Source organism: Bos javanicus, chromosome 15 (assembly GCF_032452875.1).
Source record: "Bos javanicus breed banteng chromosome 15, ARS-OSU_banteng_1.0, whole genome shotgun sequence".
Lineage (NCBI taxonomy): Eukaryota > Metazoa > Chordata > Mammalia > Artiodactyla > Bovidae > Bos > Bos javanicus.
This window is the reverse complement of record NC_083882.1, coordinates 53,385,540-53,402,618: the sequence shown is the minus strand read 5'-3', so window position 1 is coordinate 53,402,618 and position 17,079 is coordinate 53,385,540. Positions and strand designations below refer to the sequence as shown.

Below are 17,079 nucleotides of genomic sequence, written 5' to 3'. Positions count from 1 at the left end.
ACATTTATATCTTGACTGTGAGATGTGAAAATACTTGTTTCTATTTATAGCCATTAAAAATTACTTTCAGCTGTTTATAACAAACACAAAATAACATTGATAAGTGACATGAGAATTTTTTTTTCATGTAAAAGATGTGTAAAGGTAGTGTGTTTCAGAGCTAGTGCAGCAACTCCATGGTCATCCAGGACCAAAACTTCTATTTTAAGTCTAACCTAATCTAATTTATGATTTCCGTATTGAATTTTGCCTCATGGTTACTGAATGATTCCTGGATTCCAGCCTTGGTATCCACTTCAGGAAGGAAGAAGGATGAAAGGGGGAAAAAATAAGAATCTACCTCCCAACTGAGTTAACCCCATTTATTTAAAGTTCAAAGAAGGCTGGAAAATGTAGTTTTTCAAATGGGAAAAGTATGGATTTAAATAAATGTTTGATTGTGTTAGTAAGGAAGAAGGAGTAGATGGGTATTTGTGTAGGTAGTTAACTACATCTGCCACACTGAGTAAATGAGGTTCTACTAGTCAGATTTCTTAAATGCAGCCATGCCACTCCTGTACTTCCCTGGGGTTTGTCAATTAGATTCTCTTGCATAGTAATTCAAGTTTATAAGCCCATCCCCATATGAAAGAGTGGGATATGACATTCAAGTTGAATGTCATAAGGTAGAATTAGTACTCGGTTATATGTTAGTCACATAGTTTGGGATAAAGGAGGAAGCTGCTTTTGTTGTTTAAAATATAAGTCTGTGGGAAATTGAAACCTACAAAACTACTCAAAAAAATAAAAGAAGACCTAATTAAATGGAGAGACATCCCAGGTGGTTAAGAATCCACCTGCCAATATAGGAGACACGGGTTTGATGCCTGGTCTTGGAAGATCCCTCATGCCATGGAGCAACTAAGCCTGTGAGCCACAACTGTTGAGCCTGTGGCTGTAGCCCACCAGGCTCCTCTGTCCATGGGATTCTCCTGGCAAGCATACTGGAATGGCTTGCCATTTCCTTCTCCAGGGGATGTTCCTGACCCAGGGATCAAACCTGTGTCTCTTATGTATCCTGCATTGGTAGGCAGAGTCTTTACTACTAGCATCACCTGGAAAGCCCCATGGAATAGGATAGGAACCACAATTGCTGAGCCCACACACTGCAACTACTGAAGCCCGAATGACCTAGAGCTTGAGCTCCTCAACAAGAGAAGCTACCACAAAATGAGAAGCTCATGCACCACAACAGAGAGTAGCCCCCACTCTCTGCAACTAGAGAAAAGACTGTGTAGCAGTGAAGACCCAGCACAGCCAAAAAATAAATAAATATAAAATAAAATGAATCTCTTTGGAAAAAAAGATGTCAATACTAACTACTCAAATCAAGCTGCAAATTCATTGCAATCCTTTTCAAAATCCCCATGCCTTTTTTTGTAGATATGAAGAGATTAATCATAATTTGCAATAGCCAAGACATTACTGAAACATATGAAAAAGTTGGAGGACTCACAGTTCCCAATTTGGGAATTTCCTACAAAGCTACAGTAGTTAAAACAATGTGGTAATGGCATATAGACACAATGGAGTAGGATCAGTCGTGTCCGACTCTTTGCGACCCCACGGACTGTAGCCCACCAGGCTCCTCTGTCCATGGGATTCTCCTGGCAAGCATACTGGAATGGCTTGCCATTTCCTTCTCCAGGGGATGTTCCTGACCCAGGGATCAAACCTGTGTCTCTTATGTATCCTGCATTGGTAGGCAGAGTCTTTACTACTAGCATCACCTGGAAAGCCCCATGGAATAGGATAGAGAATCCATATATATATATATATATATATATCCATATCTATATATATATGTATGTATGTATGTGAGCACACACACAATTGATTTTCAGCAGAGACACCAGGCCCAACCTACAGAATAGGGGGAAATATTTGAAAGTTATATATCTGATAAGGATTTATTTATTTATTTTTTTTCCCCTCCCCCTGATAAGGATTTAATATCCAGAATATGTAGGAACTTGTACAAACCAATAACAAAATGACAAAAAAATTTTTTTGGCTGCACTGGGTCTTCGTTGCTTTGCACAGGCCTTCTCTAGTTGTGGAGAAAGGGGGCTGCTCTTCATTGAGGTGTCGTGCACAGACTTCTCAACACAGTGGCTTCTCTTGTGGAGTGCCCGCTCTAGGACACACAGGCTTCAGTAGTTGTGGCACACAGGCTCAGTAGTTGCCGTGCACAGGCTTAGCTGCTCTGCAACATGTGAAATCTTCCTGGACCCAGGATCTAACCCAGTTCAGTTCAGTTGCTCAGTCGTGTCCGACTCTTTGCGACCCTATGAACCACAGCACGCCAGGCCTCCCTGTCCATCACCAACTATCGGAGTTTACCCAAACTCATGTCCATTGAGACGGTGATGCCATCTAACCATCTCATCCTCTCTCATTCCCTTTTCCTCCTGCCTTCAATCTTTCCCAACATAAGGATCTTTTCCAGTGAGTCAGCCTCTTCGCATCAGATGGCCATAATATTGGAGTTTCAGCTTCAACATCAGTCCTTCCAATGAACACCCAGGACTGATCTCCTTTAGGATGGACTGATTGGATCTCCTTGCAGTCCAAGGGACTCCCAAGCGTCTTCCCCAACACCACAGTTCAAAAGCATCAATTCTTCTGTGCTCAGCTTTCTTTATAGTCCAACTCTCACATCCATAACATGACTACTAGAAAAACCATAGCCTTGACTAGACAGACCTTTGTTGGCAAAGTAACGTCTCTGCTTTTTAATATGCTGTCTAGGTTGGTCATAACTTTGCTTCCAAGGAGTAAGCGTCTTTTAATTTCATGGCTACAGTCACCATGTGCAGTGATTTTGGAGCCCCCAAAAATAAAGTCAGCCACCATTTCCACTGTTTCCCCATCTATTTGCCATAAAGTGATGGTACTGGATGCCATGATCTTAGTTTTCTGAATGTTGAGCTTTAAGCCAACTTTTCACTCTTCTCTTTCACTTTCATCAAGAGGCTTTTTAGTTCTTCTTCACTTTCTGCCATAAGGGTGGTGTCATGCATATCTGAGGTTATTGATATTTCTCCTGGCAGTCTTGATTCCAGCTTGTGCTTCTTCCAGCCCAGCGTTTCTCATGATGTACTCTGCATATAAGTTAAATAAGCAGGGTGACAATATACAGCCTTGACGTACTCCTTTTCCGATTTGGAACCAGTCTGTTGTTCCATATATCGCTAGTGGGAATTTAAAATAGTGCAGCCGGGAACTTCCTTGATGATCTAGTGGTTAAGACTCTGCACTTTCATTGCAGGAGATGCGGGTTCAAACCCTGGTCCAGGAACTAAGATCCCACATGCCATGCAGCATGACCATAAAGAAAAATTAACTGATTAATTAATTAATTAAAATAAAATAGTGCCACTGCTGTAGAAACTTTCCTCACAAAGTTAAAAAGAATTACCATATGGCCCAGCAGTTTTATTCCTAGTTTTATACCAAAAAGAGTTGAAAACAGGAACTCTTAATAGCCAAAATGTCCATCAGTGGATGAATGAAATGGTATATCCATACACTGTAATTTGGTATTGCTTACAATAGATGGGGAAACAGTGGAAACAGTGTCAGACTTTATCTTTCTGGGCTCCAAAATCACTGCAGATGGTGACTGCAGCCATGAAATTAAAAGACGCTTACTCCTTGGAAGGAAAGTTATGACCAACCTAGATAGCATATTCAAAAGCAGAGACATTACTTTGCCAACAAAGATCCGTCTAGTCAAGGCTATGGTTTTTCCAGAGATCATGTATGGATGCGAGAGTTGGACTGTGAAGAAGGCTGAGTGCCGAAGAATTGATGCTTTTGAACTGTGGTGTTGGAGAAGACTCTTGAGAGTCTCTTGGACTGCAAGGACATCCAACCAGTCCATTCTAAAGGAGATCAGTCCTGGGTGTTCTTTGGAAGGAATGATGCTAAAGCTGAAACTCCAATACTTTGGCCACCTCATGAGAAGAGTTGACTTGTTGGAAAAGACTCTGATGCTGGGAGGGATTGGAAGCAGGAGGAAAAGGGGATGACAGAGGATGAGATGGCTGGATGGCATCACCGACTTGATGGACATGAGTTTGAGTGAACTCCAAGAGTTGGTGATGGACAGGGAGTCCTGGCGTGCTGTGATTCATGGGGTCGCAAAGAGTCGGACACAACTGAGCCACTGAACTGAACTGAATGGGTACAAAATTTTGGGGTGGTGAAAAACTTTTGTAAATATTACAGTTATACAGTTGTGAATGTAATTAATGCCATTGCTTATATACTTAAAATAGTTAAAATATCATATTTTATGGTATGTATATTTTTATTGTTGCTTGGTTGCTAAATAGTGTCCAACTCTTTGCAAACCCATGGACTATAGGCCACAAGATCCCCCCTGTCTATGGGATTTCCCAGTCCCACACTGGGACATACTGGAGTGAGTTTTCCTTCTCCAGGGAACCTTGCTGACCCAGGAATCAAACCCTCATCTCCTGCAGTGGTAGGCAGATTCTTTACTGCTGAGCCTCCAGGCAAGCCTGTATTTGTTTTACCACAGTTTGAAAACAAAGCTTGTCTTTAAAGAATTACATCACTGTCAGTGTTAAGTTCATCATTCGTAACAAAAGTAGTACCACTCTGCTGGGGGATGTTGATAATAGGGATGCTCTGCGTATGTGAGGGCAGGGGCAAAAGGGAATCTCTGAACCTTCGCTCAGTTTTGCTGTGAACCAAAAACTACTCTTTAACCCTCTTAACCATTTTTTGAAAGACTTTTTAAAAGCGCAGTTGTGTATTTTACCACAAGTATATGTATAAAGTGTATATAAAATGTATAACATGAACTATATATGATACATGAAATTATAAATTATATATATAAAGATAGATTTTTTAAGTATATATATATATAAAGTGAATATAGAATTATGTATTAGAGATACAATTTTACTCCCAACTCCACAGCAGAAGTTGTGTGTTCTTAGACAAGTTGCATAACTTCTCCAAACCCTAATATTGTTTTGTATAAAATGAGAAAAATAATGATGCTGGTAGCTACTTTGTAGGGATGTATTAGGATTACAGATGATCATGTAAAGGGCCTAAAAGAATCTCTAATGTACAGCAAGTGCTCAATAGGTAAAAGCCATTATCACTGAAAATTTTGTTCATTTATTATTTGGCTATAATAATTTATATATTCATTATTTTTTCTACAATCATAATGCCCACTTGAACTCTAAATTGCTGTCATTAATTATTACTATTTTTAACTTCTTTGTTTTGTTTTGTTTTATAGGCAACAATTGGTATTGACTTTTTATCAAAAACGATGTACTTGGAGGATCGAACAGTGAGTAATGTTTTCAGTGTGCAATTTGCTGCAACGCTGCAGGACAGAATATTATGCTTAAAATGTAATCAGTGATTGTTGCCATAAGAGTACTTAGCAAAGTTGCCAAAGTTGGTGTACAGGCCTTGAGAAAAACTGTTATTATAGAATGAATAGTACTTAGCACTTTGAATTTTTTATCCTCAAGTAGACTCCAAAGGGGAGAGAAAGTCATTATTTGTAATACTCTGATAGCCCTAGGCTTGTTAAACAAAATATGTTGTCTTGACTTGGAATATTATAACAAATAGCATTGAGATAAGAATATTTTCATGAAGAAATTAGAGCTGCTAAAGACCTTTTGTGTACCACGCTGAACCATTCAAACATTTTATTTGAATATCACACAGTTTGTGAACTTCCAGGCTTTGTTGGAATATGGTATATACCAAAATGACTGTGAATAGACAAAAGTAATATGTATCTCCTGGTTAGATTTTTGTCTTCCATCTTTTGGACTGCTCCCTTTAAGTGCGATATAAATTCTGTATTCTAGCCTGCTGTCCTTTGAAGAGATTCTTGTCACCTAAACAGTAACTCTCTTAAATGCATTATTTTGGGACCTGTACCCAAAAAGCATTATCTCTAATGACATTTCTTTAAGTTTGTAAGTCTTTTTCTTTTGGATGTTCTCCTTTATGTTTTAATATATAGCATTTCATTTCTTAAAATTTGAAAACAGAAACTGCTTTATGATGGTAAAAGAACTTAATGCTTATTTTCAGGCTTTTCTTCCTGGAATGTAGATGTGAATAAGAAAGTAAAGACACGTTTAAGTAGGGTTGCAATAAGATATTTCTCCTTTTTGCTAGATTATATATAATGTTCTAGAAATAAATGTGTGGGAGAACAAGCACAATTGTCAGAGATCCAATTTCAAAGTGTTCTGTATCCAGTAGAGAAAAGAGACATTTTATTTTCATTTGAGAGGGGCTGATCATTGACATTTACCTTTGTTTTTCTCTTTTATTTTCACTATTTGAACATGAGCAGTCTGCTTGTGCTGTCCGGAAGGTATAGGATTCAAAGAGAGGTTGTAGAGAGCGGGGATAAAAAGGAAGCTGTACTTCTCGTCCTGTGAAATCTTTGCTATTGCTGTTTTTTATTTTTGTATTTTTTTGAGTTATGTACCTTCAGAGCAAGCAAATTTTAAATATTACTCCCTTTTGAAAAAGGAAAGGAATTTTATGTTGTTTTCATTCCTCACATCCCTGCCACCTTTTGCATGAGTTTCCTTTTTACCTCCTTGCCACCCTCCTCCCTTTAAAAACATTATTTCTTTTTTCTTTTTAGTATGAGTTTGTTTTTTTTGTTTTGTTTTTTTTTTTTTATTTATTTTTTCCCATCCCACAGATCAGGCTGCAGCTGTGGGATACTGCGGGTCAGGAACGTTTCCGTAGCCTCATTCCCAGTTACATCCGTGATTCTGCTGCAGCTGTAGTAGTTTACGATATCACAAGTAGGTATTTTGCAACGGGTTGACCTTTCTTATTTTTCTTGCTTGTTTGACTGATTTTATTGTTAGGTACGATTGCAATTATGGGACACAGCAGGTCAAGAGCGGTTCAGGAGCTTGATTCCTAGCTACATTCGTGACTCCACTGTGGCAGTTGTTGTTTATGATATCACAAGTGAGTGGGGGGGGAATTACGCATTTCTAATCTTCTTTCAACCTTTAGCTTAGTTGCATGCATGTTCTTGTTTTGTGCTTGTTTTCTATACCGGCATGTAAAATTGAGTTTTATCATACCAGACCTTATCACACACCATCTAGGTCAGAGTATTTGCTTCATTGTTTGTACCAATATATCTTATTTCTACTATGCCAGGGTTTTTTGCCCCAGAAATTTTCATTTGGGTCTAATTATGAACCCTCTCCAAGGCTTTCTTAGTTATCCTGTTATCCCTAAGCTACACCATAATTATGGTTGGAAGAGTGTTTCCTTTTTTATTTAATTTTATTTCAGATTTCTTTAAAATAATCTGCATTTATGTCTCTTGCCAAGTTTTCCAAATCCTTCAAGGCTTCCACTGAGGCTGTTAAAAGCTTCTGCTAACCAGCTTTTCTCTGCTTTCACCTTCTAGCCATCCTCTATATAGAGGAAGAGCAGAGAAAACTTAATTTTTGTTAATCATTTTCATTTGAGTGAAATCTGGATTCTCTGACTAGTTCATTTACTTTGTTGCTAACAAGTGACACTTTTCATTTCTCTCCAAGAAAAACATTTAAATGGGAGACTAAAACAAGTGATGGTCTTCCTTTTTCTTTTCCCTCAAGACTGAATAACAATGCCTTTGGCATTTTAAGTGACTGTAAATTTTGAATAGAGCCTTGATGACTGCCAGGGAAATGCTATCTGATTAAAATTGTCTTTGTAAATTGGTTTATGATATATTAGGCAATATTAAGTATCATTCCATATAGTGCTCCATATTTTATAGGAAAACCAGGATAGTACCACATCTTGGACTTCTTTAAAAACATAAACTATAATATTAGCATACATTTTTACAAATTTGCTCAAACAGAAATCATATTTACTTAAGAATAATTACAGTGGCAGAATTATAAGTTAGAGGTTTGCATTCAGAAACTTTTTATTTTGGTTAGGTGCCAAATGCAGTCCTTCTTTTCTTGAAGCTTTTCTTTGGGTTGCTACCTGTTTTAAAAATGTATGTTCATTATTGTGCTGTCACAAGTTTTGCAGCTTTAAAATGTTTGTGCTTACTTTAACCAAATCAAGTAAAACCAGGTGTATTCTTTGAAATTTGTGCACATGCGGTTAAAATATTAGCAAATTGTTTTCTTTAGCTGCTTTAAGAATTATTGAAGTACTCAGAATCCAGGGCTGGAAAAGATGGGTTTTGTTTTAAGTGATTCTGGTACATTAAACTAATAAACTCCAAGTTAAAGTGATCACAAACTGAATAAGCAATGCAAACAGAGTGGTGTTGAAAGCTATTGAAAGGCTTTACAAATTTTGTGGATGTGTTGGGACTTACTGGCTGACGTACTTTTGGAGATGCTTTCTTTGTCACGTTTGGTATGTGTAAGTAATCAAAAGAGCATTGTGGCAACATGACACCATCTTATCTGCCATAGCTATCCTTTCATCGTTTAAATATTTTTTTTCAGTTACATATAGTATACTCATCTGGTCATGTACAAAAATTTTAAACTATTATAAAAGTTACCTTGTGGATTTTATTCTTGTGATTTGTTTAGATAACTGATACTTGTACTCAGATAAAATGGAGTTATGTTGCAGGCACATTAAAGGTGGGTTCTAATGTGCCAACCTCCTTCCAACTTCAAGTGCTTTTTTTTTTTCCTTTTTTGGTCCTTCACTTGGGAGGTTACTTGCAATAACACTAATCTCTGTCCACCTTCCTATATACCAGATGTTAACTCCTTCCAGCAAACTACAAAATGGATTGATGATGTCAGAACAGAAAGAGGAAGTGATGTTATCATCATGCTAGTAGGAAATAAAACAGATCTTGCGGACAAGAGGTATGGAATGATTTCATATGTATATGGAATGTTTGATTTCTTTGTTAAGTAGCCTATTATTTTTGTTAGTGAATCCTATTATTTTTGTTAGTTTTAAAAGGAGACTTGTTTAATCCTTAATCTTATGCCCCCATCCCTTTTCTTTAGTGTAAGAACCTGAAATAGGTAAACTCAGTCCTGGAAACTCCCTAATAGTCCAGTGGTTAGAATTCTGTGCTTTCACTGCCAAGGGACATGGGTTCAATCTCTCATTGGGAAACTAAGATCCCACAAACCCCCCGCAGTGTGCCCAAAAAAAAAAAAAAACACACATTAAACTCAGTCCTTAAAATAATTATTTTTGTGTGTAAACCCATATATAAATAACTCGTGCAAGATTGTTTACACATGAAGCTGATAGCTATTTTGTATTTTTTAGGCCTCATATTAATAAATAAAAGCAGTATTCTGTTAGAGAACAAAATATTTTTAAAAACAAAATCCTATCTTTAAAAAAGTATTCATAATGATTAAATGCACACTCTTTTGCTAGCCTTATAAATATTCATTATAATTCAGTAGTGTAGTTTTTTTCTTTTCTTTTTTTAATTGTATGGTTGAGCCAAACTGTGAGGTTGAACTGAATAGCTTGATTGTGATACCTTAGTCAAATGAGCAAAGACATATTCAAGTCACAGGATGCAAAATGTATTAACATTCACTGTAGAACCCATGGCTTGAATATCTGCCTTTAGCATTCCTCAGTGATCTACTAGATAGTCCTTCTGCTTTAAGTAATCTTGACAATTTAATATTTGAGGTTTTTACTGTTTATTCATTAGTTGGATATTGAAATTCCAGTAATGAACTTTTGCTGTTAATTTAAAAGTTATAAAGAAATACAGTATGTTCAAAGACTTATGAAATGTAAAGCCTGTTTCTGCTCACAGTACCTCATTTGGAATTGGCAAGAAAGTCTTTCTTTATTTAAAAGTAAATTCAGCATATGACTTCATCTTTTCTTTATGAAAATCATTTTTTGGACTTCAATGCTATTATATAAATTTTCATTATTTATCTTCACTATGAGAATTTGAAGATCTTATATATATATATATTCTTATAGTGGAGAGTCCCAGGATACCTTCACTATTAAAAGAAAGATAATATATATATTTGTTTCTCTTTATAGCTAGAGTTATCTAAAAGGATGCATACAAGAGTCTGTTCTTTTACTGCATAATAGTTGAGTATACAGATATATAGAAAGGTATCTAAATTATGTTTATAGTAACTTTTCTTTAAGATAATATTTGTCCATTGCTTTAGAACTTCTTTCTCAGTAATTTTTGCCAGACTATTGCCTATTAGCTTTCACATTTAAAAGAATTAGAGTCTTAAAAAAATTTAATTAAAAAAAAACAAAAGAATCGGAGTCTTATCATTCCATTAAAATAATTTTGTTTTTTCATCTATTTTTATTATTATTTATTACTTCATCTATTTATTAATGTAACAGTTGCCTTGTTTTTCCAATGAAGTATAGTTGATTTATAGTGTTTCAAGTATATAGCAAAATGATTCAGAAAAAATAATGGCTCAGTTATATTAATACATATATATGTATTTATCCTTTTTTAGATTCTTTTCCATTATAGGTTATTATAAGATACTGAATATAGTTTCCTGTGCCATGCAGTAGGTCCTTGGTGTTTATCTGTTTTACATACAGTGTGTATCTGTTAATCTGAAATTCCCAATAAAATAATTTTTAAATGAGGAAAAAAATTAAAAAAAAATTTTTACAGCATTAAAAGAAAATCTTTGGTACTAGGTGGCTTTTCATAAGCATAACATGGAATCCTAATGCCTTAAAGGGAAAGATTGATAAGTTTGAATACATAAATATAAAAATTGTATTCACCTATTCAGTCAGTTCAGTTCAGTTGCTCAGTTGTGTCTGACTCTTTGCGACCCCATGAATCGCAGCACGCCAGGACTCCCTGTCCATCACCAACTCCCAGAGTTCACTCAGACTCACGTCCATCGAGTCAGTGATGCCATCCAGCCATCTCATCCTCTGTCATCCTCTTCTCCTGCCCCCAATCCCTCCCAGCATCAGAGCCTTTTCCAATGAGTCAACTCTTCACATGAGGTGGCCAAAGTACTGGAGTTTCAGCTTCAGCATCAGTCCTTCCAGTGAACACCCAGGACTGATCTCCTTTAGGATGGACTGGTTGGATCTCCTTGCAGTCCAAGGGACTCTCAAGAGTCTTCTCCAACTCCACAGTTCAAAAGCATCAGTTCTTCGGCACTCAGCTTTCTTCACAGTTCAACTCTCACATCCATACATGATCTCTGGAAAAACCATAGTCTTGACTAGACAGACCTTTGCTGGCAAAGAATGTCTCTGCTTTTCAATATGCTATCTAGGTTGGTCATAACTTTCCTTCCAAGGAGTAAGCGTCTTTTAATTTCATGGCTGCAGTCACCATCTGCAGTGATTTTGCAGCCCCCCAAAATAAAATCTGACACTGTTTCCACTGTTTCCCCATCTATTTCCCATGGAATGATGAGACCGGACGCCATGATCTTAGTTTTCTGAATGTTGAGCTTTAAGCCAACTTTTTCACTCTCCACTTTCACTTTCATCAAGAGGCTTTTTAGTTCCTCTTCACTTTCTGCCATAAGCGTTTCTTATGATGTACTTTGCATATAGGTTAATAAGCAGGGTGACAATATATAGTCTTGACATACTCCTTTTCCTATTTGGAACCAGTCTGTTGTTCCATGTCCAGTTCTAACTGTTGCTTCCTGACCTGCATACAGGTTTCTCAGGAGGCAGGTCAGGTGGTCTGGTATTCCCATCTCTTTAAGAATTTTCCACAGTTTATTGTGATCCACACAGTCAAAGGCTTTGGCATAGTCAATAAAGCAGAAATAGATGTTTTTCTGGAACTCTCTTGCTTTTTCCATGATCCAGCGGATGTTGGCAATTTGATCTCTGGTTCCTCTGCCTTTTCTAAAACCAGCTTGAACATCAGGAAGTTCACGGTTCACATATTGCTGAGGCCTGGCTTGGAGAATTTTGAGCATTAGTTTACTAGCATGTGAGATGAGTGCAATTGTGCGGTAGTTTGAGCATTCTTTGGCATTGCCTTTCTTTGGGATTGGAATGAAAATGGACCTTTTCCTGTCCTGTGGCCCCTGCTGAGTTTTCCAAAATTGCCTGCATATTGAGTGCAGCACTTTCACAACATCATCTTTCAAAATTTGAAATAGCTCAACTGGAATTCCATCACCTCCACTAGCTTTGTTCGTAGTGATGCTTTTAGATTGGCCATTATTCAAAAGATTGATAATGCACTGTATCATCAATCGTCTGAATAAATAAGAACTCTCATACACTGAAAATGTAACTAATACAATTTTTAGCAGAAACAGTTTAACATCAGTATTTAAAATACTTTTTGACTGAAATCTACTTCCAATAACTTACTCCATAGATATACCCACAGAAATTTGAAAAGATGAACATAGAGGAGTTATTATTGTACCATTATTTGTAATATTAAAGAATTAAAATCAGTCTAAATGACTGGTAGTAGTAGTAGTATTTTATTAATATAAGTGAAATTCTTTGAGTCAGTAAAAAAGGAAAAAAGAGGAATTTATTGCTGGCTTACACATGAAGCTTAAAAACCCTTGATCGTTGCATATACCTGAATCCTTTGTCTTTAAAACAAGTAAATAAATGAGATGGTTCTGTGGCCTAGAACAAATCTGTGTAAGAATAAATGAAATTTAACTAGTATTTTTTGGGAAGAGAGTGGGATTATATAGGAGTTTATTGTATTGGTCTTTTAAAAATTACTGTTGTAATCAGATAAAAAAAGTTTTAATAACAGCAATTTAAAGTTAAATGCTTTTCTACTTTCTTTGACAATTAGTTTTTTCATGAAAACTGAGAGGAAAGACCAGAATATATCTGTTATAGTGTCTTAGCACCTAGATGCTCAGTATTCTTTTTGTCCTGTGTAGCCCAGTGCTTCACAGATGTTTCAAACCTGAGAATCACTTGGTAAACATGGTATATTAGACCCTCTTTTAAGATTCTGGCTATAGAGGATTGTGGTCAACTTTAAATTTTTTGATGTTTTTGAGCCTCCTTCCAGATTCAGTTAATCCAGAGTAGGTTCCTTGAATCTATGTTTTAATTAATCTTTCTAGGTATGTGCATGCTAAGTTGTTTCAGTCATGTCTGACTCTGTGGGACCCAGTGGACTGTAACCTGCCAGGTTCCTTTGTCCATGGGGATTCTCCAGACAAGAACACTGGAATGGGTTGCCATGGATGGCCTCCTGCTGGGGATCTTCCTCACCCAGGGATCAAACCTGTGTCTCTTTGTCTCCTGCATTAGCAGGCAGGTTCTTTACCACTCGTGCAACCTAGGAAGTCTCAGTCTTTCTAGGTGCTTCTGACAAATCCAAACCACTGTTGTGAACCTTGGTATAGCTAACTTTGAACCATTTTATTGAGGTGACTTATAGTTCTACAACTAGTTAGAATTTCTACCTGGAATCCTTCACATGTAGGGTTTATGGACTAATAATCATTGATTCAGGAGATATTTATTGAGTATCATGCATATTTCAGAGGATGCTACTCTTAGGATAGTGAACTAAAATCTTCAAGGAGATTTTATTCCAGTGAATAAACCAGGCAATAAGTAAATAAAAAAAATAGCATGTTTTATAGTGATATATGCTAAGGTTGAAAATAAAGCAGGGAAAAGGAATATGAAATGTTAAGGACAAGTTTGTAATATTAGATGGGATAGCAGTGGAAAAGCTCCCTGAGAAGATGATTGGTGACTTTTGAGTAAAGAAGCTAAGGAAGTGAGGGAGTTAACTATACCAGTATGTTGAGGAAGAAAAGGTCCTAGGCAGATGACTCAGAAAATACAAAATTACTGAGTCGGGAATACACTTATTTGAGAGACAGCAAGGAATCCTATATAACTGATAAAGAGAATGATGGAAAGAGCAATATGGAAATGAAATGAAATTAAAATAAAATGAAAGATAGTGAAGGCCAGATCATGTAGCACAAAGTAAAAACTTTCTGAATGAGATTGGAGGGTTTAAGCAGAGGAGTAGCTTCTCATAGGTCACTGTTTGCTCTGTTGAAAATGCATAAGGGGAGAAGAGAGGAGGATAAACTAGACTTGATTCCAAGCAAGAAATAATGATGACTTGGACCAGGATAGTGGTAACTTGTGCGGTGATCAGTAGTCAAATTTAGATATTTTGAAGATAGAACTGACAGGATATACTGATGTGATAGATAGAATATATACTGATGGATGGAATATATTATGTTGGGGAAGGAGTCATCAAGAATGACCCCTAGATTTTTGGCCTGAGAAACCGTCATTAACTGAGACAGGAGAGACTGCATCAAGGAACAGTTTCGGAGGGAATATCATGACTTCAGCTTTTGGTCATTTTAAGTGTAGAAAGGCTATTAGCTATCCTAATAATTAGAGGTCAGGTAGGCAGTTGGCTGTGAGCATGCAATTCAGAGCAGCAGTCCAAGCTAGATATATAAGTTGAGAGTCATCAGCATATAGATGATATTTAAAGCCATGAGACTGCATAGGATCTCCAAGGCAGTAATTGTAGATAGAGACAAGGTCCAATGAGTAAGTTTTAGGGCATCTGAAATCATTGTTTTTCAGAAACCCATAGTGCTGAAGTGTTTAAAGTTCTGCTGCTGATTGTCAGCTTACTTTCAAATGGTTAAAAAAACATATTTTAAAAAATTTATACTTGAATACATAGAGAATGAGTGGATATAACAAGCAGATAGAATAAAGCATTAGCAGTTGAAGTATTATATATAAAGAATGATTTTGCTCTTAGAAGGTGGAGAAATTGTAGAATAGTATCTTCTTGTAGACCAGAAGAGAGCGGAATCTAGTACATTGGTATAAGTTTGAGGAATAAGGACAGTTCTTCCACAGTCGTGGGTCTAGAGGTAGACTATGAGGCACACACACAAGTAGATTGTAGGATAGATGTGGTGTGAGCTTGTAGAAATTCTCTTACATTGCTTTGGTTTTCTGTTTTGTAAGAAGTAAGATTTATCAGCTGATAGTTTCAGTTCAGTTCAGTTCAGTCGCTCAGTCGTGTCTGACTCTTTGCCACCCCATGATTCGCAGTGCACCAGGCCTCCCTATCCATCACCAACTCCCGGAGTTCACTCAAACTCATGTCCATTGAGTCGGTGATGCCATCCAGCCATCTCATCCTCTGTCGTCCCCTCCTCCTCCTGCCCCCAATCCCTTCCAGCATCACGGTCTTTTCCAATGAGTCAGCATTTTGCATGAGGTGGCCAAAATATTGGACTTTCAGCTTTAGCATCAGTCCTTCCAATGAACACCCAGGACTGATCTCCTTTAGAATGGACTGGTTGGATCTCCTTGCAGTCCAAGGGACTCTCAAGAGTCTTCTCCAACACCACAGTTCAGAAGCATCAATTCTTCGGTGCTCAGCTTTCTTCACGGTCCAACTCTCACATCCATATATGGCCTCTGGAAAAACCATAGCCTTGACTAGATGGACCTTTGTTGGCAAAGTAATAGCTCTGCTTTTGAATATGCTATCTAGGTTGGTCATAACTTTCCTTCCAAGGAGTAAGCGTCTTTTAATTTCATGGCTGCAATCACCATCTGCAGTGATTTTGAAGCCCCCAAAAATAGTCTGACACTGTTTCCACTGTTTCCCCATCTATTTCCTATGAAGTCGTGCGACCGGATGCCATGATCTTAGTTTTCTGAATGTTGAGCTTTAAGCCAACTTTTTCACTCTCCTCTTTGACTTTCATCAAGAGGCTTTTTGGTTCCTCTTCACTTTCTGCCATAAGGGTGGTGTCATCTTAGATCCATTTAATTAGAATAGTTGCTTATTCATTAAACACCTATATGATTGCTGGGCACAAGGAACACCAAGATAAATGAGAGAATACTGCTCTTGAAGAGCTGACATCTTGAGAAGCTTCCCTGTAAAAGAAGCATTAATACTGTGTATCAAGAAACTTTAACATATGTGACTTTAACTCACTTGTTCCAGTTATAGAAATCCACAAAATCCAACCTAAAGAAATGATCCAAAGTGCTCAAAGCACAAAGATGTCCATAGCAACATTTTCACAGTAGTGTAAAATTTGAAAGCAACATACATTTTTAATACTTTGAGACTGGTTAAAATAGATAAATGTCTATCCATTAAAAATTGTTTTACATTAAAAAATTTTAATCACAAAACTAAATTTTTATAATCTGATATTAAAATATTGGGTTGGCCAAAAAGTTTGTTTGGGTTTTTTTGTAGACTGTTACAGGAGACCCAAACGAACTTTTTGGCCAACCCATTAAGCTATTAAAGTTTTTAAAATTTAAAAAATAAAAGTGAGCTCAGCAGGTAAAAGCAAATCATTTAAAAAAATGCCCTTAAAAAATGTTTAGTTGGGTGAAAATACGGAAGTGCACAGATTTTAAGTGTAGTTGATTTATAATGTTGTACTAATTTCTGCTGTATAACAAAGTGATTCAGTTATGTATGCATTCTTTTTTATATATTCTTTTCCATTATGGTTTATCATAAAATATTAAATATAAGTCCCTATGCTATACACCTCTGGTTCTTGTTTATCCACTCTGTATACTTTGAATCTGCTAACCCCAAACTTCACTCCATCCCTCCCTTCCTCAGCAGCCACAGGTTTGTTCTTTATGTTTGTGAGTCTGTTTCATTTATATCATATTTTAGATCCTATATATAAGTGATATCATATGGTATTTGTCTTTCTGACTTAAGAAGTGCACAAATTTTAAGTATATTGCAGTTTTTTTACTCAAACTAGTCTTACCTGTATAACCAGCACCATATTAAGAGAAGTTCAGAACCTTGTTTATAATCTTCATATCATCATCTTTCAAAAAGGTGAATTTGTTTTTTTTATTTTTCTACAGGCAAGTGTCAATCGAGGAAGGAGAGAGGAAAGCCAAAGAGCTGAATGTTATGTTTATTGAAACTAGTGCAAAAGCAGGATACAATGTAAAGCAGGTAAGTTATTTGAGAATGAGTGGGTTAAAGTTATC

At 36.7% G+C, this 17,079-nt stretch overlaps 1 protein-coding gene across 2 annotated transcripts in view; it reads left to right on the top strand.

The window, feature by feature from the left end:
• RAB6A (RAB6A, member RAS oncogene family) overlaps positions 1-17,079 on the top strand; it is a 90,509-nt gene that overhangs the window by 50,724 nt on the left and 22,706 nt on the right. The window contains exons 3-6 of one of the 2 annotated variants that reach the window (XM_061380790.1): positions 5,330-5,383; positions 6,948-7,053; positions 8,825-8,936; positions 16,951-17,044. In XM_061380790.1, coding sequence (XP_061236774.1) covers positions 5,330-5,383; positions 6,948-7,053; positions 8,825-8,936; positions 16,951-17,044 — 366 coding nt within the window. Of the gene's footprint in view, positions 1-5,329; positions 5,384-6,775; positions 6,882-6,947; positions 7,054-8,824; positions 8,937-16,950; positions 17,045-17,079 lie in introns of both variants that reach the window. The other variant, XM_061380791.1, reaches the window with a different exon arrangement.